This window comes from Podarcis bocagei (assembly GCF_964188305.1).
Source record: "Podarcis bocagei genome assembly, chromosome: 7".
Taxonomy (NCBI): domain Eukaryota; kingdom Metazoa; phylum Chordata; class Lepidosauria; order Squamata; family Lacertidae; genus Podarcis; species Podarcis bocagei.
In genome coordinates, this window is record NC_138132.1 from 19,363,408 (window position 1) to 19,388,584 (window position 25,177).

Consider the following 25,177-nt stretch of genomic DNA (forward strand, 5'->3'; position numbering starts at 1 on the left):
AAACGTGTGCCCTCTAGTGTACAGAACTTCTTATTTGGAGGTCCTGATGCAGATTCTAAGCCTGCCATGTTGTATGTAGACAAAAAGTTAATGTATGTTTTTGCTGTCTTCTAAATTCTAATTCCAAAGCCACAGTGTGCGAGTAGGTTCACAAGCAGTTATTGCATGTGTGTGTATGGAGCGGTGTGTGCCTTGCTTTAGGCAGGTGTGACTAAGGTGCTGCATTCTCTTCTTTGTTTAAAGCGATTTTCCTTCAGTTGATGCATAGTAATCTAAGGCAGGCACGTCCAACTCCCAAGAGACTGCAATCTACTTCCACTATAAAAAAAACACTGGCAGTGATCTACCCATTGAATTGACAAAAGTTGGAGGAAGACCCAAAGCTGTTGATGAGCTTTTTTGGGGGAGCACAAGTTGTTGAGCTTTTCTGGGGAGCTAATGTTGAACTTTTTGGGGGGAGCCGAACTTGCTGAGCTTCTTTGGGGGAGCCAAAAATTGATTGACCAGTAGATCGCAATTGACTAGTTGGGCATGCCTGATCTAGAGGATGTGAATGGGGCCTATTTCCTAATGGAGGTGATGGAGATTTGAGTTAATTGTGCATCTAATTTGTGCCCATAATCTTATTGAGATTTGAAAGGCTAATATGATATGTATTCAGAACTGAGTTCCTTGGATTTCCCCCCCACCCAGCCTGGTGGCACCACTTGAATATCCATTCTTGGCCCATTTCCAACTCCTGAACTCTTCCCTTCCTCCTGCTTCCCAGTTTTCCCCAGAGTTGGGCTCTAAAACAGTCGCTACCTGAAAATGTGGCATTATAATGTGGCATTATAACTTTCTTTCTCTCATCTTCAGTTTTTCAGTGTCATTGATGGCTTTTTTCAAATACAAGGAAATCCTTTTTACTCCACTGTTCCACTCAGTGGAAACACTCAGCTATGTAGAAAACGAATTCCAACTGCTGGATGATGATACTGTGGTCGTAGCTTACCCCAAGTCAGGTCAGTTGTGCGATTAAGTAAATAGATAGACTCTGGATTTAGTTGGCTTAGTAAGGTACCACTTTGGATGATAATATTTATTACGTCACTAACTTTAAATATGAAGCTCACAAAGAATATCCCCTCCCCACACTATATACTTTACAACTGTGATGCTCCATGAATGTCAGGACAAAGAAAAGTTATCTCAGATTAAGAAAAGAACAGGGGTGTGGGTGGGGAATAATAAAAATACAGAACTATACATGACACATTTGTGCCTGGAAATTTCACTGCAAAAGATAATTGAACTTGAGCCAGATTTATCACTGCAGTGAGATTCATCCACACATTAAACTCAGAGAGATATGTAGGTAGATCCCTCTTCACTCTAGATTAAGGTTACCAGATTTGAATCCAGGGACACTTTTAAAATTCAGTGGATTTTCTATGGGGACTGATTTGTAAATCCGGGGACTGTCCCCGGGAAACGGGGACGTCTGGTAACCTTACTCTAGATGTCAAACTTTCAGTTCTGAGGGTTTCCCCCCACTCTGTGTAGGCATCTACATGCCATGGAATGCAACTCTAAGCAACTAAACAAAACATGAAGGAGCATCTCCACCCCCATCATTCAGCCTGGACATTGAGGTCCAGCTCCAAGGGCCTTCTGATGGTTCCTGCACTGCAAGAAGTGAAGTTACAGGGAACTAGGCAGAGGGCCTTCTTGGCAGTGGCACCCACTCTGTGGAACACCCATCAGATGTCAAGGAGATAAATAACTACACAACTTTTAGAAGACATCTCAAGGTAGCCCTGTATCAGAAGGTTTTTAATGCTTGTTTTCATTATATTTTTAGATAAAGCTGCCCAGAGTGGTTGGGGAAACTCAGCCAGATGGGTGGAGTATAAATAATAAAATGATGATGATGATGTGTGCGCACTTGTGCAAAAAGGACAGGTGTGTTGCAGCAGCTCATGCTTTGTACTCAAAAATCGCAGACAGTTTTTCTTTAAAACAGCCCTAATTCCTAGGTAGCTGCCTACGAAAATGGAGGTCACCATGACAAACTTGCATTCTTGGGATACCTTAACAATGAAGGCAGAAGAGATCTATGTCAAAGGGAACTGTTCAAACTTATTTAATAGAAATATACTTGTTTAAATTGTCCAAAATTATTTGTGGGTTTTTCAGAAAACATCACATAGTCCCATTGACAATGGCCAATAGTCTGGAAACGGACCACAGCCTACTTTGTGCCCACCCGTCTTTCTCACAGTTATCTGGGCAACTTAAGTCAGCACCCGCCTTCCAGAACATCACTCACCTTCTCTTTGCACAGTTGCTCTTAGGACAAAATTGTTTGGACTCCTGGCTGGAAACCAAAGGAGGGGAGAAGGCTCTTTGCTCCCTGGTTTCCCACTTGCATCTGGGAGAAACAGGACGCCAGACTCAATGGGCCACTGGTCTGATCCAGCAGGCTACTCTTCTGTTCTCATTTGCACCACACTCAGCAAAATAATATCATCAACTTCAGCATGTTATACCATTCCTGAATTTTGGGAATCTTGTTGCACAGGAAGGTGCTAAGTAGCTAGCTGTGGACAAAGATCCATTCCATTTCTTGTGATCATCTAATTTATTTCATAAGCGCCAGACATTAATGCACAGAAGAAGATTGTGACTGGTGGACTTCCTCCTAGGTACCCATTGGATGGCGGAGATCTTGAGTTTAATACAGAGTCATGGGGACCCTTCATGGGTTCAGAAGGTACCACTGTGGGAAAGGGCACCCTGGATTGAGATGGATGTTCATTTGCAGATTGCCTTGAAAAATCCTTCCCCCAGGATCCTGGCTACTCACCTGCCATTCCAGCTTTTCCCCAAGTCCTTCCTCCACTCCAAAGCCAAGGTAAGAGAGGAACAATGGACACATCATGCTTGTCTTTGGCTTCTGTCTTTCTGACACATAGATGTGAGGGATTCTGGAACACTTGACACAGCCTCTTTACAGGAGGATGCCATATTTTGTACTAGAGCACAGAGAGAGCTATTGGAAAGCTCCTTAGCAGTTGCCCGATTGCGGGAGAACTTGAATTGGTCATGGTCCACATGCATGGTCGGCCCAGGTCCTCACTGTAGGCTTCTCCTGTTTCCATGTCAGGCTTTATTATGTGATGCTTTATGGATTATATATTTCACAAATTAAAAGTATTTAAAGGGCAAATCTTGAATGACCATTTTTTTCAAAATGGCATGATTTTATTTATTTCTTTAAAAAAACATTTTTATTAAAGATTTTCTTGGTTTACAAAAGTACATGCATTGTTTATTTTTTCAGGTTCTATAGTCTTTCTTACAAATCAGTTACAGATATTAGTGTTGAGTACTGTATAAGGTTGGGGAAGAAGAAGGGGAGAGGAGGGGTGGGGTGGTGAGGCTTATATTTTTTGTATAGTGTACGTGTAAGGTTTTGTGTCAGCGTCAACTGGGAAGGTTCTCTTTCTATTCATTTATTGCATTTCCTTGGTAGTGAGAGGTATGGGGGGGTCAGGGGGGTTGGTTGTCTGTGGGTGGCTGCAGTGCGCTTTGTTTGCATTTGTGAGGGGAGGGGGAGTGCTTGTTGGGTCAGGTAAGCCAGAGTGATTCTTATGCTGTTGGTGGATTCTTGTTGTTATTTTGTTGGGCTGTGTATGTGATAAATGGGAGCCACACTGGGGTGAAGGTGTCCTTTTCTATTGGTTCCCGTGTCAGTTTCAGTTTATTGGTTAGCTTTTCTAGTAAGGCAGTTACAGTTTTTAGTGACACAGTGTATTCTAGTTTTGAGGGATTTTGTTCCTGTATCTGTTTGCTAATAGTCTGGAGTCCTTCCCTCCATATTCGTAAAATGGTTCCAGTTACAGATAGGTAGCCGTGTTGGTCTGCCATAGTCAAATTAAAAAAATTCCTTCCAGGAATGAGCCTGTTGACGACTCTTAACGACTGTAATAGGTCTTACAGGAAAAGGCAAGGGGTGAGAAGGTGAGAAATGGCTTAGTCATGTATAATGGGATAAGAATCCAATGTCTTTGTTCAAACCAGGTCTCTCCATGGTTTTAAGTTTGGTAATGAGTTGCAATTCAGCAGCTTCTCTTTCCAGTCTATTTCTGAAATTCCTTTGTAGTAAAACAGCTACTTTGAGATCCTGTATAGAATGTCCTGGGAGATTGAAGTGTTCTCCTACTGGTTTCTCTGTTTTGTGATTCTTGATGTCAGATTTATGTCCGTTTATTCTTTGGCGTAAGGTTTGGCCTGTTTGTCCAATATAGAGAGCTGAAGGACACTGTTGGCATTTGATGGCATACACAATGTTAGACGATGAGCAATTGAATAGTCCCGAGATGGTATGTGTGATGTTGTTGGGGCCAGTAATGGTGTTGTCCGGGTGTATGTGGCAGCAAAGTTGGCATCTGGGTTTATTGCAGGCTCTGGTGCCAGTGTCTGTGTTAAGTCTGGTTGTAGTATTATTGTGGGTTAGTACAACCTCAGCTATCTGCCAATCTCCCATTCCCACCACCCTTCTGAGTAATACCCCTCCCCACCTTCTCACTATATAGAAGGATCTGGCAACTTCTGTTTCAGTGTATCTGAAGAAGTGTGCATGCACACGAAAGCTCATACCAAGAACTAACTTAGTTGGTCTTTAAGGTGCTACTGGAAGGAATTTTTTCATTTTTTCGTAAAATGGTTGTTTTATGATTGATTTCTAGACAGTCAATTCCCCTTCTTTTTTGTTCCATGAATTTAAGATGGGTTGTTGTTTTTTTGGCTCCTGTTTGTTTGTAGTGTGATGAGAGAGTCATAATGTCTTGTTCTAATTTACCAATTTATGCAAGCTCCTCTGGTGACCGCTTTCATTGTGTCCCAAAGGAGGGGGGTTGTTATTTTGCCCACATCATTGTCCTTAAAGAAGTTTTGGAGAGTTTTCAAGAGACTAATCCCCCTTTTTGGAGGAGAAAAGCCCTGTTTTTTGGGCTAAAATGTTAAAATGTTGAGCTTTTTTTAGGGGAGCCAAAGTTGTTGAGCTTCTTTGGGGGGGGGGTGCCAGTGATCTAACAGTGATCTATCTACCACAGATGTCCAGTGATCTACCTGTTGGATGTGCCTGGAGCAGACCATTTGAAATTAATGGTCCTATGTTAGTTATGCCCATTATTTTCAGTGGCTCCACTCTGAGTAGATGTCATACTGGATACATTCAGTAACAGTAAATTAAATAACAATTTGTTACCCTTTCATGGGACAGTAGTCAGCTGCCACACTCTGCCTAATGTTAGGGCCAAGATGGCTGCTCTCCCTAAATGTGGTCCTGTATTTGTTACAGATAGTCTGTACACTGCGTAACCCCAGAGATGTGATGGTTTCAACCTACTACTTCAGGAAAGGCCATAAAGATTGTAATGATCTAGAAACTGTGGAAGAGTTCATGGAGAGTTTCCTGAGTGGGGAAGGTATGGAAGGAGGCAAATCAGCCAGTCTCCTTTGTTGTGGTCCAGCACAATGTCCACTACCAGAAAGGCTCTCTTAGCTAATGGAACAGCCTTGACAGAGAAGTATAATTTGCAGTTGGATACATGGTCATTTTTAGTCATTTTCTTTTTAAGCAAATTAATAAACGTCCTTAACAAATGGGTAAGACTGGCACCAACATGAGAATAGAGTGAAACCTCACATTCAGTGTTGTGGATAATAACAGACATTTGCTGGTGGCAGAGACAAAAACAAACAAACCTTAACAGAGAAAGCTTCATTCAAACCTTTACTTCTCCCTTGGGTGGATAATGTCACTACACAGATCAGTCACTAGGTGGCGCTGGACATACGCCAGAGTCAATGTTTTCTGTTATTTATTTTGTTTTTGAGGGACAATGCAGTCGTTCTAAGTCCCTGACAGGCCAACTTGAATAAACCCCACCTAGCTATTCTACGCTGCATCAACAGAAGTATAGTGCCCAGAGCAAGAGGAGTCAAAGTCCCACTCTCTTCCGCCTTGGTCAGACCACACCTGGAATACTGTGTCCAGTTCTAAGCACCACAATTTAAGAAGGATATTGACAAGATGGGATGTGTGTAAAGGAGCTTGACCAACATGATCAAGGGTCTGGAAACCAAACCTTATGAGGAGCAGTTGAGGGAGTTGGGTATGTTTAGCCTTGGAAATGGCCCTCAGCCCCCAGGAGCTGGCACCTATGCTGACTGGTGTTTCTTCTACATCTACAATGGCATTCTCTCCCTTCCCAGTGATGGGAGGGCATTCCCAGCAGCGTAGCGTGGGTTGTCAGCACCCGGGGCAAGGCAAGTAATTTGCGCCCCCTAACCCGGGGCAAGGCAAGTAATTTGCGCCCCCTAAGACCCTAACCTGCCGCCGCTGCCAGCTTCTTCTTGCTGCCGCCTGGTCTGGTCTGGTGTGGTTCTCTCCTGCGCTCAGCACTGTGCTGGGCAGCCGCTGCACTGTCCCTCCCCCAGATAGTCGCTCTCTCTCTCTCTGCGCTGCATGCCTGGCACCCACCCCCTCCACAGTGGGCGGAGACCCAGCGGCTCGGATCGGATTCGCACAGCCAGCACTGCAGTGAGAGAGAGTGAGTGAGCCAGGTAGGGGCAGAGAGCTGCGAGTGTGAGCGCCCCCCCCCAGATGTTGCAGCCGGTGCGGCCGGCCCCCCCTGCACCCCCCACGCTACGCCACTGGGCATTCCACAGGGTGCCTGGTTCCCTGTAACTTCAGGGAAGAGCCAGTGTGGTGTGTAGTGGTTAAGAGTGATAGTCTCATAATCTGCTGAACTGGGTTCGCTTCTCTGCTCCTCCACATGCAGCTGCTGGGTGACCTTGGTCCAGTCACACTTCTTTGAAGTCTCTCAGCCCCACTCACCTCACAGAGTGTTTGTTGTGGGGAAGGAAGGGAAAGGAGACTGTTAGCCTCTTTGAGACTCCTTAGGGTAGTGATAAAGTGGGATATCAAATCCAAACTCTTCTTCTTCCCTGCACAACTCCTTACATTTCACCATTGTTTCCTCTTTGCTCTTCCAGTGGCTTATGGTTCCTGGTTTGACCTTGTGAAAAGCTGGGTGGAGATGAAGGAGAGAGCCAACATCTTCTTCATCACCTATGAAGAACTGCAGCAGGTACAGGTCCAAGCTTGCCTGTGTTCATGCACTACCAGGTTACGGGCCCAACTCTGACATTATTCATGCATGAAGTTGCCAATTTTTTGTTTGGAAAGATTCTGGTACTATTGGCCAGACGACTCTGAGGAAGTGCAAAATTCCTTGCTACCCCTACAAGAATTATGAAGAAAATAAGAATAGGAATAAGAATAATATTGTACCCATTCAAATGGGTGGCTTGCTTCAGCTACTCTGGCCAGCACATATAAAGACATAATAAAACATTAAGCATTAAAAAGCTTCCCTATACAGGGCTGCCTTCAGATGTCTTCTAAAGTTTACATAGTTACTCATCTCCTCAATATCTGATGGGAGGGTGTTCCACAGGGTGAGGCCACTACCAAGAATGTCCTCTGCCTGGTTCCCTGTAGTTTCACTTGCATGCCAAGGCCCCGTGACTTGCAGTTCCCTAGTGGGTAATAAACACACGGACAAAAGTATTTAGGCTTATGGGTTCAAATAGGCCACAACTTTATTGGTTACAGATGTGAGCGGTTTGGCTTAGGCACTGGGTGACACTCAACTCCCACCCATCTGCAGGGAGTCCAGCTAAGGGCAAACCACCAATAGGGGGAGACCTATGACTTACATCAAATAGGGGCACCCCAACAGTTCCTCGTTGGGGTCGTGGCATGGCCCTAGCCCATGTCCGGGCATCGGATAGGATCCACACCCCCGGATCCCTTTAACAGGATACCCTTAATGAGGAGGAGCAGGAGGAGGCTACAACTTCCCCTCCATCCAAACAAAGGCTTACCCAATGCCTAACCTCACAAAGTTGTGACGATTGCTACAAGGTAGGCAAAAACCAAATGGCTGGTGCCAATTTGCCAAGTGAAAAAAATCCCTACCCGACCCCAACAATATGGCAGCTGACATTTGTCCATAGCAAGGTCATGTCATAGCAAAGCATAAAAAAGAAGGCAGGTGGGTTGGGAGATCTGGCAAAGGACGAGAGAGGAGGGCCACCTGGCTGTGCCACAGATTAAATTACCCATGGCCACACCCCCAACTGGCACTGATTGGACAGCGGGGCAACCCTGGGCATGGCCCCACCCAACGCCGGTGACGCAGCCAGGATGGCACTAGGGGGTTGTCAATCTCTGCCCCCGCCAGATCACTGCAGTGGTCGGGATGCCTGGCTGCAAATCCGCCCACCGGAAAAGATGAGTGGACTTCTCACAGTGAGGGAACCTCCAGAAGGCCCTTGGTGTTAGATCTCAGTGTCTGGGCTGAACAATTGGGGTGAAGGTGCTCCTTCAGGATTTAAAAGGATTTAAAGGCAAAGAGCCTCATATCATGCACAGAGTGCCCTTCCTTTCTTCTGCATTGGAGCAGGTATGTTAATAGGTTGTGTCATTTCAGGGATGTGAAAACTAAATTTTTGCAAATTTATTCAGTGAGGTGCCTTAAAAACAGGTTTTTGGGTGTGAGGATTTCAAATCTACTATTTTCGTGATTGGACAACATTTAGTTTGGTAAGACCACATAGGAATGAGGAAACACATAAATTGCTTTCAGAAAACCAAATAATTTTATCTTCTGAAAATTTTAGGTAATACAGTGACACCTCTGGTTGCAAACGGGATCCGTTCCGGAGGTCCGGCCATATCCTGAAGTTTTTGCAACCGGAGGACTGCTTCTGCGCACTCGCGCGGCATGGTTTACACCTTCTGCGCATGCGCATGAGGCAAAAACCTGGAAATATACTTCCAGGTTTGCTGCTTACATGTCCCAATGTTTACGTAACCAGAGGTACAACTGTACTTTATCATAATCATAATAAAAAAATATAATAGCAAGTAATTGGTAATCATTTTTAATGACTCATATGCAATTCTACACACATTTTGTTTACCAAGCAAAACAAAACTATATTAATTTAACCAATATATGTTTGCATTTTCAGGTCATGTTACAACTTTTTAGCAGCCCTCTTTTTTTGGGAAATGGAATGCTGAAAAATTCAACACCCCCTAGTATGACAATAAGCTGCTTTTCTGCCCTGAATGCAATGTCTCTTGCTGACTCTGATGCCTCCTGGGTGCTGTGATGGCTGAGGAGCAGCTGGAGACAGGATGGGTTCTGCACAGTGATAGCAGTGAATTCCACACCTCATGGCATCCATCTTGCCCAAATCACATACACCTCTGTGTGCCTCCTGATGAAGGGCAAGCTCTCTACATCACATGAGGATTCACAGCCATTTGCTTTTACTTTCTGCAGGACCTTCGAGGCAGCGTGCAGAAGATCTGTCATTTTCTTGGCAAGGAGCTGAACAGCCAACAAATTGAGTCTGTGGTGGAAAATGCCTCCTTCCAGAAGATGAAGGACAACAAGATGTCCAACTTTTCTTTAATACCAGAGAGCTTTTTTGACCACACAAAAGCAAAGTTCATGAGGAAAGGTAAAAACATTGGAAGCCAAGAAATAAGGCCATAATGCTGCGTGCCAGGAGTGAAGAACCTTTTTCTTTTTCTGTGGATGTCTATTGCCTCACAGAAAAAGCCAGTCCCCAACTAGGCCAGAAAGTGGGGACAGTTTGCCTGATATCATACGGTTCTCTCTGTGCAACATCTCACCTATGTCTAGCTTTGTTGCATGGATGCCCCAATCAAAACAAGATATGTTCTGAGAACAAGGGTATGCCTGTAAGATTTTGAGGCTTGGATAATTCTGGGGACTGCCTGAAAATAGGTTGCAGATTCTCCAGGCCATCAAGACACAGTAGTTGCCTCAGGGTTGTTTATGCCAGAGTTGGCAGGTTCTGTGCCTTTCACATCGATTGGGAGAGCAAGCAGAAATTCAGCAGGCAGAGCAACAGACACACAGTTCTTGGAGATCTCTATGGTGCGATAAGAAAGTATGGCTGGACCCAGCTGGTCCAGGTACCCAACATGCATGCATTAGTGCTGCTGGAAAGCCAAATCCAGGAGGGTGGGAATGGTTGGGGAGGGGCTCAGGGCAAACAGCTAGGGGGCATGTGTTTACTTCCATAACATCAGCCATCTGAGGGAGCTGCCACATGTCTGAGCATGAGAAATAAAAGTTATAATTTGAGCTGAAGTAATTTCATGCAAACTTCTTTGTGGTTGACATTTGCTCTTGTGTTGTTCTAGGGATCTCCGGGGACTGGAAGAACCACCTGACAGTGGCACAGAGTGAACGCTTTGATGATGCCTATCAGGAGAACATGCGTGGTGTGAATATGACCTTCCCTTGGGAATGAAGAATCCCAGATTGTTGCTCCTGTTTTTCTCCACATTCTTATGTATCATATGGTTTGGCTATTTTCTGCTACCACTTTGCTAAATAAACATACCTGATCAGGAACAGTTGTTCTTTATTTTTTTACCAAATCACAAAGTGTCTTTAGAGCTTGGAGGACTCACTGCAGCAGCTCCAGGAGAAATGCTGAGACTGAGATACCTCTTGAACATCGTCTTCATAGACCTGACGAAGGCCTTCAACCTCGTCAGCCAAAAGGGACTCCTCACACTGCTCAAAATAGGATGTCCACAGAAGCTTCACGAGATGATTGTGTTCTTCCATGATAACATGCCTGGCACCTTCCAATATGACGGCACATCCTCAGATGCCCTCCCTGTTTGTGTTCTTTTCTTAAATTCACGAACTGCTCTTATAAAAGTTCCTCTTTGAATGTTAAAGAGCAGGGTAAAATGAATAAATTTACTCTTAATGGCCTGCACTGGCCTGGCGCAACAGAGAATTTTCAAGCAGGTGTTTAAATGGTGGTACAGAAGGCTCCCACTGAATCTCTGTTTTTAAGGTGTTCCACAGGGCAAGGCCTATGTCACTGAAAGCTCGGTTTCTTGTTGTCAAATGAGACACACCAACTTGGGGGACAACTGAAGATGTTCCTGCAGATGATCTCAGTGATCGTGGTAGACCATAAGGGTTCAGGTGATCCCTGACCTTTCTTGGACCAGTTTGTTCAGGGCTTTGCAAATCAATGCAAGAACCTTGAACCGGGCTCAGTAGCAGATGAGCAGCCAGTGCAGCTGTTTTAACAGTGGTGTCACAGGTTCTCGACCAGAAGCTCCCATTAGCAATATGGCTGCAGTATTTTGCAGCAGCTGGAGTTTCAGAACCAGACCCACAGGCAGCCTCACAAGGAAAACATTACAGTAATCTAGTCTCAAGGGTACCAGTGCATGAACTACAGTGGACATGCTACAGACTGGGGCAAAAGCTATTCTCAGCTGGCATGCTGCTTGAAGAAAAGTGGGAAGAGCAAGTTGAGTTGGAAGCTGATTCAGGCCTATTCCAGTGACAGTGGGGGCAGGGATCTGGGCTGAGTCAGGTTGAGGCAGCCCAGGATTTCAGAGTGATCCAGGCCTGTTGCAGGACATGGTGTTGGGTGGGGAGCCTGAGGGGTCTGTTTTGCTAGGATGTTCCATGCAGGGAATCAGAGGCGTAACTAGGGTCCCTTGTGCCCTTGGCAAAGAGATTTATCGTGCACCCCTCCCCCCAAAAATTGCCTTTATCCTGCAGTGTGAGAAGGGTGGTAAGCTTCTTTCATGTATGAACTGACAGAAACAATGGCTTCATGTCACTAGACACATATATGTTATCCACTCCGTAGTCTGGTACCCCTAAGTACCATTTCCTGAACCCCTAAGTTTCTTCAATGAAAGCGCTGGAGAAGCAGATCTGAGCAGAGTTGAATCTTTGCATAACAGCTGGTGAGCAGCAGATTTGGTCTGGAGGGCTGGAAAATGCCCCTTCTCAAGTGCCTCTCCCAGCAAGATTGAACTTCCTCCCCATCTATGAATTGGGGAGGTGGGGGGAGGGGAGAACACACATTCTCCCCTGACTGAATGTTTAAGTCTTGCTCTGTGAGCCAGGAAAAGAAGGAAGCTCCAGACTCAACTGTAGTGAGCATGGCCTGTGTCTTTCAGAAGCATGCCTAGTCTGGAATGCTCCCCTCTCTGGTTGGCAGTGGTTTCATCCAAAGTTCATTGGCACTTTCATCCTATCTATTTAGGAAGTGCATGCTATGCTGAGTTGTTGATCTTCTGCTGACAGAAAAATATACCTGCTGAAGTTTCCCTCATTCCTCCTGCTTCCTGATATTACTGCAGACTCTTTGCAAGGTTTCCTCTCACAGTAAGTATCTTTCCCAGACCCACAGGATGCTCTAGTAGCTGCTGAATTATAAAGACTGCTCCTGTTTCCTTCCTGTATTCAAGGTTTGCTTATGTTCTTTCAGATCATCTCAACCTCATTTTTCTCCCCTTGATGAATTCTTCCCCAGTTGCCTTCTCCCTTTTCCAGATTCCCTCTTTCCTTTTCCAGATTGGAATATGCATGGGTTTTAAGCTAACTGCTATATTCTATAAATGTAGCAGTGGAAGAAAGACAGGACAACAGGTCCACCCACTGGCTCTTCTGAGAGACCTGCTCCTCCTGGCTCCTCTCCTCCCTGAACTGTCTTCTATTGGCAGTCCTCCACCTGTTGAGAGAGAAGGGAGAGCAATGCCTCTGCTGAGAGACCCGCTTCATTTCACTTCTCTTCTTCCCAAACAGATTCCATGCAATTTGGTAATCAGTTTCAGATCTTTGAAGCTTTACTTTACTTTGAAGGTTTTCTTCCCCCTTCCCCTTTGGATTGTCTTTTGAGATTTTAAGGCTGTGAATGGGGACTGTTTGCTCTGCTCTTGGTTTACCGCTGTTATGTAAAGCTGTTCTGGACATGTTTGCAGCTACTGAACAAGTTGAGTGCTGTAAATAAATAAATGAGTATCAAGGGTTCCATATATGGACAAAAGTTCGCCTCACCTGGCCTCCTACTGGCAGAAGCCGGGAAGAGGAAAGACTCTTTTTCACTTCAGGTAGCTAGTGTGAGAGTAGCCCCAGAAGCAGCTGTGCATGTTTGTGTATGGAGGGGTGTGTGTCTTTTTTTAGGCAGGTGGGGCTTTGATGTAGCACCCCCTTCTTGCATAAACTGATTTTCCTCCAGTTGATGCATAGTGGCAGTGATCCAGAGGAGGTGAATTTCCTCATGGAAATGAAGGTGATTTTCCTCATGGAACCAGTTACAGATAGGTAGCCATGTTGGTCTGCCATAGTACCTGGTATCTGAAGAAGTGTGCATGCACACGAAAGCTTATACCAAGAACTAACTTAGTTGGTCTTTAAGGTGCTACAGGAAGGAATTTTTTTTATTTTTCCTCATGGAAGTGAAGGTGACTGGAGTTTATTGTGTGACTATTTTGTGTCCAATATGTTACTGCGATTTGGAAGTCTGATATGATGTGCACTCAAAACCGAGTTCATTGGATGTGACATAATCTCTCTCTCTCTCTCTCTCTCTCTCTCTCTCTCTCTCTCTCTCTCTCATCTTCAGTTTTTCAGTGTCTTCAATGGCTTATTTCAAATACAAGGGGTTCCAATTTGCTCACCTTTTGATGTCCGTGGAAACACTCAGCTATGTGAAAAATGAACTCCAACTGTTGGATGATGATATAGTGAATGTCACTTACCCCAAGTCAGGTCAGTGGTGCAATTAGGTAAACAGACTTTTGCTTTAGACTTAAAGTATCCACTAAGCCTGCCAGGTATGTTTGTTTTTGACATACTGTATTTTTCGCTCTGTAACACGTACCTGACCATAACACGCACATCGTTTTTAGAGGAGGAAAACAAGGGGGGGAAATCAGAGCTAGTAGGGCAGCAGGGCAGCAGTTGAAGAAGGAGCAAAAAGGGTTTTCTTGTGTGTGTGTGTTTCTTTGTGGCTGATTAGCTGTTCTCCCTGTGCAAAGGTCAGAGGGGGCAGGGTTTCTGTTGAGGCAGGTGATTAGCTGTGGGAGGAGCTTATCAGAGCTAGCAGGGCAGCAGTTGAAGAAGGAGCAAAAAGGGATTTCTTGTGTGTGTGTGTTTCTTTGTTGCTGATTAGCTGTTCTCCCCGTGCAAAGGTCAGAGGGGGCAGGGTTTCTGTTGAGGCAGGTGATTAGCTGTGGGAGGAGCTTATCAGAGCTAGCAGGGCAGCAGTTGAAGAAGGAGCAAAAAGGGATTTCTTGTGTGTGTGTGTTTCTTTGTTGCTGATTAGCTGTTCTCCCCGTGCAAAGGTCAGAGGGGGCAGGGTTTCTGTTGAGGCAGGTGATTAGCTGTGGGAGGAGCTTATCAGAGCTAGCAGGACAGCGGCGCGCGCCTAACGGCCCGCGCAGTTTGATCCACCTTTTAGATTTAGGGGAGCTAGTCTCAAACGTTTGTTGGGGGAGACCTAGGTTTTTTTGTGTGTGGGGAGATATTTGTCCTGTCTTCACGCTTTTTATGATGGAGGACCACTGTAGCCACCCCCAACGACACATTCTCAAGATGGAGGGGGAGGGAACAGCTGCAGTCGCCTGCAGTTCCTGCGCAATGTTTGCCATCTTGCCAAAGGTTGCAGGCAGCTTTACCTGCAGCAATTGCATGCTGATTGCCCTCTTAAAAGACAAAGTCCAGCAACTGGAGGAACGTGTAGCTACGCTCCAAAGAATTAGAGAGCTGGAGCTCTTCTTGGAAGCAACAGAGCACACCGTCTCCACCAAGGAGGAGACAGGGGACTCCCCTGAGAAGGAGGCTAGTTCACCAACACAGGAGCCAGATATATGGAGAAATGTGACTCAAAGAAGTAGGAGGCCCAGGGTTCGCTCTGATTGTTTAGAAATACACAATCGCTTTGATGTCCTCTCCCCTAGCATGGAAGACGAAGAGCAGACTCCATTTGAGGATCTCTCCCTCATTACAGTCGATCAGGTATATGAAGACGAGCAGCAAAGTCATTCCTCAGGGAATGTGCAGGCGACCTTGGAACGGACAGCTCACGGAAGAACCCCGACCAAACCTAAGAGGAGGCGTGTAGTGGTGATAGGGGATTCCCTACTGAGGGGAACAGAAGCAGTGATCTGTGGGCCTGACAAGATGTCTCGGGAAGTGTGCTGTCTCCCCGGGGCTAAGATCCAAGATGTAACTGAACGACTGCAAGGAATCATAAAACCCACTGACAAATACCCCTTCCTCTTGGTTCATGTGGGAACCAATGACACTGCAAGCAATAGCCTCCAGAAGATCAAAAGAGACTACGAGGCTCTCGGCAGGAAATTGAAGCAACTAAATGCACAAATTGTCATCTCATCTGTCCTCCCAGTTGAACAACGTGGCCCAAGGAGAGAGGGAAAAATAGTGGAAGTGAACAGCTGGCTTCGCAAATGGTGTAAACAGGAACGGTTTGGATTCTTAGATCACGGACTGCAGTTTCTTGAAGATGGACTTCTGGCAAGTGATGGGCTGCACCACACAACGGTTGGGAGAAATGTTTTTGCCAAAAATCTCAGAAACCTCATCAGGAGGGCTTTAAACTGACTAATGTGGGGGAGGGAGACAGTGCTCCTGAAGGTAGGAGTCTATCAATTGATGAAGATGATCATCCAAATGTCATAGACCAAATGGAGCAAACAGCACGCAGACCTAGTGGTGGGAGGAAAAAATCCTTAAATAAGAGACACGGGGGAATGATTAATGGACTTCAATATCTGTACACTAATGCACAAAGCATGGGAAATAAACAAGATGAGCTTGAGCTCTTGGTTCAGCAAACCAAATATGACGTAATAGGCATCACTGAAACCTGGTGTGATAAGTCTCACGATTGGAATGTAATAATGGGGGGATACATAGAATCATAGAATCATAGAATCATAGAATCATAGAATCATAGAATCATAGAGTTGGAAGAGACCACAAGGGCCATCGAGTCCAACCCCCTGCCAAGCAGGAAACACCATCAGAGCACTCCTGACATATGGTTGTCAAGCCTCTGCTTAAAGACCTCCAAAGAAGGAGACGCCACCACACTCCTTGGCAGCAAATTCCACTGTCGAACAGCTCTTACTGTCAGGAAGTGCTTCCTAATGTTTAGGTGGAATCTTCTTTCTTGTAGTTTGGATCCATTGCTCCGTGTCCGCTTCTCTGGAGCAGCAGAAAACAACCTTTCTCCCTCCTCTATGTGACATCCTTTTATATATTTGAACATGGCTATCATATCATCCCTTAACCTCCTCTTCTCCAGGCTAAACACGCCCAGCTCCCTTAACCGTTCCTCAGAAGGCATCGTTTCCAGGCCTTTGACCATTTTGGTTGCCCTCTTCTGGACACGTTCCAGTTTGTCAGTGTCCTTCTTGAATTGTGGTGCCCAGAACTGGACACAGTACTCCAGGTGAGGTCTGACCAGAGCAGAATACAGTGGCACTATTACTTCCCTTGATCTAGATGCTATACTCCTATTGATGAGGCCCAGAATTGCATTGGCTTTTTTAGCTGCCGCGTCACACTGTTGGCTCATGTCAAGTTTGTGGTCAACCAAGACTCCTAGATCCTTTTCACATGTACTGCTCTCAAGCCAGGTGTCCCCCATCTTGTATTTGTGCCTCTCATTTTTTTTGCCCAAGTGCAATACTTTACATTACAATCTATTTCAGATACAATCTATTTCAGAGAAACAGACCAGACAAGAAAGGAGGAGGAGTGGCGTTATTTGTCAGGGATGTGTATACCTGTGAAGAGATCCAAGATTTAGAACCTCAAAGCCAAAGTGAGAGCATTTGGGTCAAAATTAAGGGAGAGAAGAATAACAGAGACCTCATTGTGGGAGTTTACTATAGATCCCCAAGCCAAACGGAGGACATAGATGATGCCTTCCTGGAACAGATGGCCAAGCATGCAAAAGGAAGGGAGATAGTAGTAATGGGGGACTTCAATTACCCGGATATTTGTTGGATGTCAAACTCAGCCAAGAGCATAAGGTCAAACAGATTCCTCACTGGCCTTGCAGACAACTTCATTGTCCAGAAAGTGGGAGAAGCAACAAGAGGAACAGCCATTTTAGATCTGGTCCTAACCAATGTTGATGACCTGGTTAGTGGGGTAGAAGTGGAAGGATCATTAGGCGCGAGTGATCATGCTCTTCTGAAGTTTACTATACAGCGGAAAGGAGCAGCCAAGCATACTAGGACTCAATTTCTTGACTTTAAGAAAGCCGACTTCATAAAACTTAGGGAAGTGCTGGGTGAGATCCCATGGACAGTAATACTAAAAGGAAAGGGAGTTCATGATGGCTGGGAGTTTGTTAAGAGGGAGATAGTAAAAGCACAACGTCAGGCAATACCAATGAGACAGAAACATGGAAGGTGCCTAAAGAAGCCAGGGTGGCTATCTAAAGAACTTTTAACTGAGTTAAGATTAAAAAAGGATGTGTACAAAAAATGGAAAAGGGGGGAACCACCAAAGAGGAATTCAAACAAATAGCCAGCACGTGTAGACACAAAGTCAGAAAAGCTGAAGCACAGAATGAACTCAGGCTTGCTAGAGAGGTTAAAAGCAACAAAAAAGGCTTTTATGGGTATGTTCGTAGCAAAAGGAAGAACAAAGAAACAGTGGGGTCACTCAGAGGAGAAGATGGTGAAATGCAAACAGGGGACACAGAAAGGGCTGAACTCCTCAATGCCTTCTTTGCCTCAGTCTTCTCCGATAAAGAAAACAATGCCCAACCTGAAGAATTTGGAGCAAATGATTCAGCAAAGGAAACACAGCCCAGAATAACTAAGGAGATAGTACAAGAATACTTGGCTAGTTTAGATGTATTCAAGTCTCCAGGGCCAGATGAACTGCATCCAAGAGTATTTAAAGAACTGGCAGATGTGACCTCAGAACCACTGGCAGTCATCTTTGAGAATTCCTGGAGAACAGGCGAAGTCCCGGCAGACTGGAGGAGGGCAAATGTTGTCCCTATTTTCAAAAAGGGGAAAAGAGAGGACCCAAATAATTACCGCCCAGTCAGTCTGGCATCAATACCAGGGAAGATTCTGGAGCAGATCATCAAGCAAACAGTCTGTGAGCACCTAGAAAGGAATGCTGTGATCACCAATAGTCAGCATGGATTTCTGAAAAATAAGTCATGTCAGACTAACCTGATCTCGTTTTTTGACAGAATTACAAGCCTGGTAGATGAAGGGAACGCAGTGGATGTAGCCTACCTTGATTTCAGCAAGGCATTTGACAAGGTGCCCCATGATATTCTTGTAAAGAAGCTGGTAAAATGTGGTCTTGACCATGCTACCACTCAGTGGATTTGTAACTGGCTGACTGACCGAACCCAAAGGGTGCTCATCAATGGTTCCTCTTCATCCTGGAGAAGAGTGACTAGTGGGGTGCCACAGGGTTCTTTCTTGGGCCCGGTCTTATTCAACATCTTTATCAACGACTTGGATGATGGACTCAAGGGCATCCTGATCAAATTTGCAGATGACACCAAACTGGGAGGGGTGGCTAACACCCCAGAGGACAGGATCACACTTCAAAACGACCTTGACAGATTAGAGAACTGGGCAAAAACAAACAAGATGAATTTTAACAGGGAGAAATGTAAAGTATTGCACTTGGGCAAAAAAAATGAGAGGCACAAATACAAGATGGGGGACACCTGGCTTGAGAGCAGTACATGTGAAAAGGATCTAGGAGTCTTGGTTGACCACAAACTTGACATGAGCCAACAGTGTGACGCGGCAGCTAAAAAAGCCAATGCAATTCTGGGCTGCATCAATAGGAGTATAGCATCTAGATCAAGGGAAGTAATAGTGCCACTGTATTCTGCTCTGGTCAGACCTCACCTGGAGTACTGTGTCCAGTTCTGGGCACCACAGTTCAAGAAGGACACTGACAAACTGGAACGTGTCCAGAGGAAGGCAACCAAAATGGTCAAAGGCCTGGAAACGATGCCTTCTGAGGAACGGCTAAGGGAGCTGGGCATGTTTAGCCTGGAGAAGAGGAGGTTAAGGGGTGATATGATAGCCATGTTCAAATATATAAAAGGATGTCACATAGAGGAGGGAGAAAGGTTGTTTTCTGCTGCTCCAGAGAAGCGGACACGGAGCAATGGATCCAAACTACAAGAAAGAAGATTCCACCTAAACATTAGGAAGCACTTCCTGACAGTAAGAGCTGTTCGACAGTGGAATTTGCTGCCAAGGAGTGTGGTGGCGTCTCCTTCTTTGGAGGTCTTTAAGCAGAGGCTTGACAACCATATGTCAGGAGTGCTCTGATGGTGTTTCCTGCTTGGCAGGGGGTTGGACTCGATGGCCCTTGTGGTCTCTTCCAACTCTATGATTCTATGATTCTATGAAAATTCTGAAGAAACAGTGGATGTATCATTTTTGTGCCTCATGCTGTGGCCATAGACATGTGATCTGATGGGGTGACCCAATGCAAAAATCCTGAGTATCCCTGTGGATCTGTGCTTTGTAACCACGTTTTTACACCATTGCAGCCCCAGGCAACAGTGGGTGCGTGATTTTTTTGGTGCAGGCTATAGCCATGGACATGCTATGTGAACTGATGGTGAATTTCGGGTGACCCAATGCAAAGATCCTGAGGATCCATGTGGATCCATGCTTTGTAACCACATTTTTGCACCATTGCAGCCCCAGGCAACAGTGGGTGCGTGATTTTTTTGGTGCAGGCTGTAGCCATGGACACGTAATGTGATCTGATGGTGAATTTGGGGTGACCCAATGCAAAGATCCTGAGGATCCATATGGATACTTGCTTTGTAACCACGTTTTAAGTGGGGAGGGAAGGAAAAACACAGAAGGGACAAGGAGCACAAGAGGGGTGTGCAGAGAAGCAGCTGGCTAAGAATGCAGGAGAGGGGTTTAACGGGAGGAAGGAAAGGAAGGCAAACGTTTCCCCCCACCCAGCCACCCAAGCCAGCCCTCTCTCTCTCTCTCACCTGCATGTTTTCCAGCTGCCTGCGAGTCCCTAAAATGCTTCCCTGGACGCAGCAGCACCGGAGCACGGAGAGGAATTAGAAGGAAGGACCCGATCCTTTCCTTTCCCCTCTGCTTGCCTGGAGGGGAGGGGTTGCCTGAAGGGGAGGGGATTTGCCTACTCTTTGTTCTGTTTGAGCAAACAGGAACCGAAACAGAAGCGGGTGGGCAGTAAGACCCCGAGGCAGAATGCAGGAAAGCAACAGCTTCCTCTCTCGCGCGATCAGATTTTTGCCTGATTTTTGCCCCTGCACTCGGAACAGTTGGCTCCAGGGACCACACATTCGCTCAATAACACGCACAGACATTTCCCCTTACTTTTTAGGAGAAAAAAATCTGCTTGTTATAGAGAGAAAAGTACGGTAAGTCATGAACAACCACCATGTAGCTGCATAATAATAATAATAATAATAATAATAATAATAATAATAATAATAATAATAATAAATAAATTATTATTATTATTATTATTATTATTATTATTATTATTATTATTATTATTATTATTTATACCCTGCCCATCTGGCTGGGCTTCCCCAGCCACTCTGGGCGGCTACCAACCAAATATTAAAATACATCAAACATTAAAAGCTTCCCTAAACAAGGCTGCCTTCAGATGTCTTGTAAAGGTTTGGGAGTTGTTGTTCTCTTTGACATCTGGTGGGAGGGCGTTCTATAGGGTGGGCGCCACTACCAAGAAGGCCCTCTACCTGGTTCCCTGTAACTTAGCTTCTGGCAGGGAGGGAACCACCAGAAGGCCCTTGGTGCTGGACCTCAGTGTCCGGGTAGAACAATGGGGGTGGAGACGCTCCTTCAGACATACTGGACCAAGGCCATTTAGGGCTTTAAAGGTCAGCACCAACACTTTGAATTGTGCTCGGAAATGCACTGGGAGCCAATGTAGGTCTTTCAAGACCGATATTAGGTGGTCTTGGCGGCCGCTCCCAGTCACCAGTCTAGCTGCTGCATTCTGGATTAGTTGTAGTTTCCGGGTCACCGTCAAAGGTAGCCCCACGTAGAGCGCATTGCACCTGCGCCTCCATGGACCTGTGCCTCCATGGACAGCTGTCAGGCCAAAATGACTCGCAGGCTGCGCACCTGGTCGTTCAGGGGCACAGTTATCCCATTCAGGACAAGGGAGTCCTCCACACCCGCCCGCCTCCTGTCCCCCCAAAACAGTACTTTTGTCTTGTTAGGATTCAACCTCAATTTGTTAGCCGCCATCCATCCTCCAACCACCTCCAGACACTCACACAGGACCTTCACTGCCTTCACTGGTTCTGATTTAAAAGAGAGGTAGAGCTGGGTATCATCTGCATATTGATGGACACCCAGCCCAAACCCCCTGATGATATCTCCCAGCAGCTGCATATAGATGTTGAAGAGCATGGGGGAGAGGACAGAACCCTGAGGCACCCCACAAGTGAGACCTTGGAGTCATCTTCGATAGCTCAAGGAAGACGTTGACCCAGTGTGCAGTAGTTGTGAGAAAAGCAAGATGGGTGACACCTGGCTTGAGAGCAGTACATGTGAAAAGGATCTAGGAGTCTTGGTTGACCACAAACTTGACATGAGCCAACAGTGTGACGCGGCAGCTAAAAAAGCCAATGCAATTCTGGGCCTCATCAATAGGAGTATAGCATCTAGATCAAGGGAAGTAATAGTGCCACTGTATTCTGCTCTGGTCAGACCTCACCTGGAGTACTGTGTCCAGTTCTGGGCACCACAATTCAAGAAGGACACTGACAAACTGGAACGTGTCCAGAAGAGGACAACCAAAATGGTCAAAGGCCTGGAAACGATGCCTTATGAGGAACGGTTCAGGGAGCTGGGCATGTTTAGCCTGGAGAAGAGGAGGTTAAGGGATGATATGATAGCCATGTTCAAATATATAAAAGGATGTCACATAGAGGAGGGAGAAAGGTTGTTTTCTGCTGCTCCAGAGAAGCGGACACGGAGCAATGGATCCAAACTACAAGAAAGAAGATTCCACCTAAACATTAGGAAGAACTTCCTGACAGTAAGAGCTGTTCGACAGTGGAATTTGCTGCCAAGGAGTGTGGTGGCGTCTCCTTCTTTGGAGGTCTTTAAGCAGAGGCTTGACAACCATATGTCAGGAGTGCTCTGATGGTGTTTCCTGCTTGGCATGGGGTTGGACTCGATGGCCCTTGTGGTCTCTTCCAACTCTATGATTCTATGATTCTATGATTCTAAGCAGATTCCATGCTGGGGAACACTAGGAAGGGAATGAACACAAAACTGCTGCTAAGATAATGCTTCTCTCTAGCTTCCCACAGGCTTCTGGGAGAAACAGGATGCCAGACTCAATGGGTCATTGGCGTCATCCAGAAGGCTATTCTTCTGTTCTCATTTGTGCCACACTCAACAAAAAAATATAATCAATTTCACTACGGTAAACCATTCCAAAATTTTGGGGATCTTGCCCCATAGGAGGGTGCTGAATAGCTAGCATATGATGAAGATCCATTCAAATTCTTATGTTCCTCTAATTGCTTTTGCAAGGGCCAAAGATTAACGCACAGTGACTTACTGGTGGATTTCCTCCTAGGTACTCATTGGATGTCAGAGATCTTGAGCTTAATCCAGAGTCAAGGGGACTCTTCATGGGTTCAGAAGGTACCACTGTGGGAAAGGGCACCCTGGATTGAGTTGGACGAACATTTGAAGATTGCCTTAAAAAATCCTTCCCCAAGGATCCTGGTTACTCACCTGCCATTCCAGCTTTTCCCCAAGTCCTTCCTCCACTCCAAGGCCAAGGTAAGAGAGGAACAATGGACACATCAAGACTGCCTTTGACTCCTGTCTTTTTGACACACAGATGTGGAGGATTTAGGAACACTTGACACAGCCTCTTTACAGGAGGATGCTATTTTTTGTACTAGAGAATGGGGAGAAGTACTGGGAATCTCCTTAGAAGTTTCGTGATTGTGGAAGAACTTGAATTAGACATGGTCCACATGCATAGTCAGTCCAGGTCCTCACTGGAGGCTTCCCTTGTTTCCATGTCAGGTTTTATTTATAATGCCTTCAGTTTGCTGCCACAATCTGCCTAATGTTAGCGTTGGGCTGCCTGGTCCCTCCCTAAATGTGGCCCTGCCTTTGTTACAGGTCATCTATACTCTGCGTAACCCAAGAGATGTGATGGTTTCAAGCTACCACTTCATCAAAGGCTTTAAAGAATGGAAGGATGCTGGGACTTTGGAAGAGTTCATGGAGAGATTCCTGAGTGGGGAAGGTATGGAAGCAGGCAAATCAGCCACTCCTGTTTGGTGTGACCCAGCACCAGTGATACGGAATATCAGAATGTATATATTTTTAGCTAACGCAACAGTCCTATCAGAGAACTATAATTCCCAGTTGGATACATGGAGAAGGGGAGAAATGGGGAGGGGTCCTAAATTTGTTATTTGCTTTCAAAGAAAATCAATAAATGCCCGTTCAAATGGGCGAGAAAGGCACTAAAATGAGAATAGGGTGAAACTTAAGGAAAGTCCTTAACACCAACAAGACAATAGATCAGAATTGATGATAACAGAAATTCTCACTGGTGGCAGAAAAAAAAAGAAACCTTAATGGAGAAAGCCCATTAAAGTGTAAAATTGTTGAATCATTCAAACATTTACTTCTTCTGTACGTGGATAATCTCAGTAGATAGATCAGTCAGCAGGTGGCATTGGACTCAGGGTAGCGTTGAAGTCTCCTGTTACTGATTTTGTTCTTAAGGGATAATGCAGTTATTTTCCAAGTTCCTGACTGGTGTTTCCTCTACATCTACAATAGCATCCTCTACTCCCTCCTACAACATTTCACCCTTGCTTCCCCTTTGCTCTTCCAGTAGGTTATGGTTCCTGGTTCGACCATGTGAAAGGCTGGGTGGAGATGAAGGAGAGAGCCAACATCTTCTTCATCACCTATGAAGAACTACAGCAGGTAAAGGTCCGGTTTTAACTGTGTTGACCTGCAGCCCCAATTCTGATATTATACACACATGAAGCTGCCTTCTTTTTAGAAAGATTCTAGTAACATTGGCCAGAAAGGGATTCTGAGCATGTGCAAAATTCGGTGCTACCTCTACATACACTGCATATCATGTGCAGAGTACATTTCCTTATTTCTACATTGGAGCAGATGTGCCAATAACCTGCTTTTCTGCCTTAAAGGTAATGTCTCTTGCTAACTCAGGTGCCCCCTGTGTTCGGTACTGGTTGAGGAGAGGTGGAGACAGAGTGGCTTCTGCAAGGTGATAACAGCAAATTCCACATCCTCAAGACATTCATTTTGCCCAAAGCCAATTCCGACATAAGGAGGAGGTGGAGTTGCGGGCTCACGCCCCCAACAACTGTGCGTGGCTGGCTTTAGCCCCGCATGACCTGGGGAATCCTTGGGCCGCGTCAGCCCCAGGGCCAGCGAATTGGCTGGCCCCGGGGGCATGGCCTGGGTCATTTAATGCCGGTGCGGCCCCGGGATTTCCCCTTTTCGTCTTTGCATTCCGGTAAAGATTTCGGGGGGGGGGGGCGTTGCCTTGTCCGAAACCTATAGAGGCCAGGGCCTAAAGCACGCCCCCGAGCGGTGACCCCTCGGGGAGTTCCTAGTGATGTACATCTCAGGGCTCCCCCTACTGATGTTAACCCTTTACGGTTTTCATGCTAACAGGCTGAAGCAGGATAGTCTGATAGGACCAATGCCTAAAGCCAATACCGCTCTTACCTGTAACCAATAAAGTTGTGGCCATTTTTTGCCCATTTACCTAAACTAATGGTGTCCTGTGTCTTCATTTATTCCAACTGGTGGGAGGCGGGAATTGCCGTGCAATGCACATTGCATACTGGTCCTCATGCTCTCTGTGTGCCTCCTGATGAAGGGCAAGCTCTCTACATCACATGAGGATTCACAGCCATTTGATTTTGCTTTCTGCAGGACCTTCGAGGCAGCGTGCAGAAGATCTGTCATTTTCTTGGCAAGGAGCTGAACAGCCAACAAATTGAATCTGTGGTGGAAAACGCCTCCTTCCACAAGATGAAGGACAACAAGATGTCTAACTTTTCCACAATACCAGAGAACCTTTTTGACCATACAAAAGCAACGCTCATGAGGAAAGGTAATAACATTGGAGTGCCAAGGAATAAGGCCACAATGCTCATGCTA

The 25,177-nt window shown here is 45.7% G+C and overlaps 2 protein-coding genes across 6 annotated transcripts in view; both read left to right on the forward strand.

Annotated features, from left to right (window-relative positions):
- Positions 1–422: 422 nt before the first annotated feature.
- Positions 423–10,517, forward strand: LOC308592264 (sulfotransferase 2B1-like). The gene is made up of 6 exons (XM_081203590.1): positions 423–1,004; positions 2,688–2,896; positions 5,348–5,474; positions 7,048–7,142; positions 9,411–9,591; positions 10,304–10,517. Exons 1-6 carry the CDS (start codon positions 824–826, stop codon positions 10,411–10,413), a joined length of 903 nt encoding a protein of 300 aa, XP_081059716.1. The 5' UTR covers positions 423–823; the 3' UTR covers positions 10,414–10,517.
- Positions 10,518–12,148: 1,631 nt separating this feature from the next.
- LOC308592267 (sulfotransferase 2B1-like) overlaps positions 12,149–25,177 on the forward strand; it is a 52,311-nt gene continuing 39,282 nt past the window's right edge. The window contains exons 1-6 of one of the 5 annotated variants that reach the window (XM_081203596.1): positions 12,150–12,314; positions 13,555–13,700; positions 22,581–22,789; positions 23,141–23,267; positions 23,868–23,962; positions 24,950–25,130. In XM_081203596.1, coding sequence (XP_081059722.1) covers positions 13,571–13,700; positions 22,581–22,789; positions 23,141–23,267; positions 23,868–23,962; positions 24,950–25,130 — 742 coding nt within the window. In that variant the 5' untranslated portion in view covers positions 12,150–12,314; positions 13,555–13,570. Of the gene's footprint in view, positions 12,315–12,731; positions 12,750–13,373; positions 13,394–13,554; positions 13,701–22,580; positions 22,790–23,140; positions 23,268–23,867; positions 23,963–24,949; positions 25,131–25,177 lie in introns of those variants that run through there. The other 4 variants (XM_081203598.1, XM_081203599.1, XM_081203601.1 and 1 more) reach the window with 4 other exon arrangements.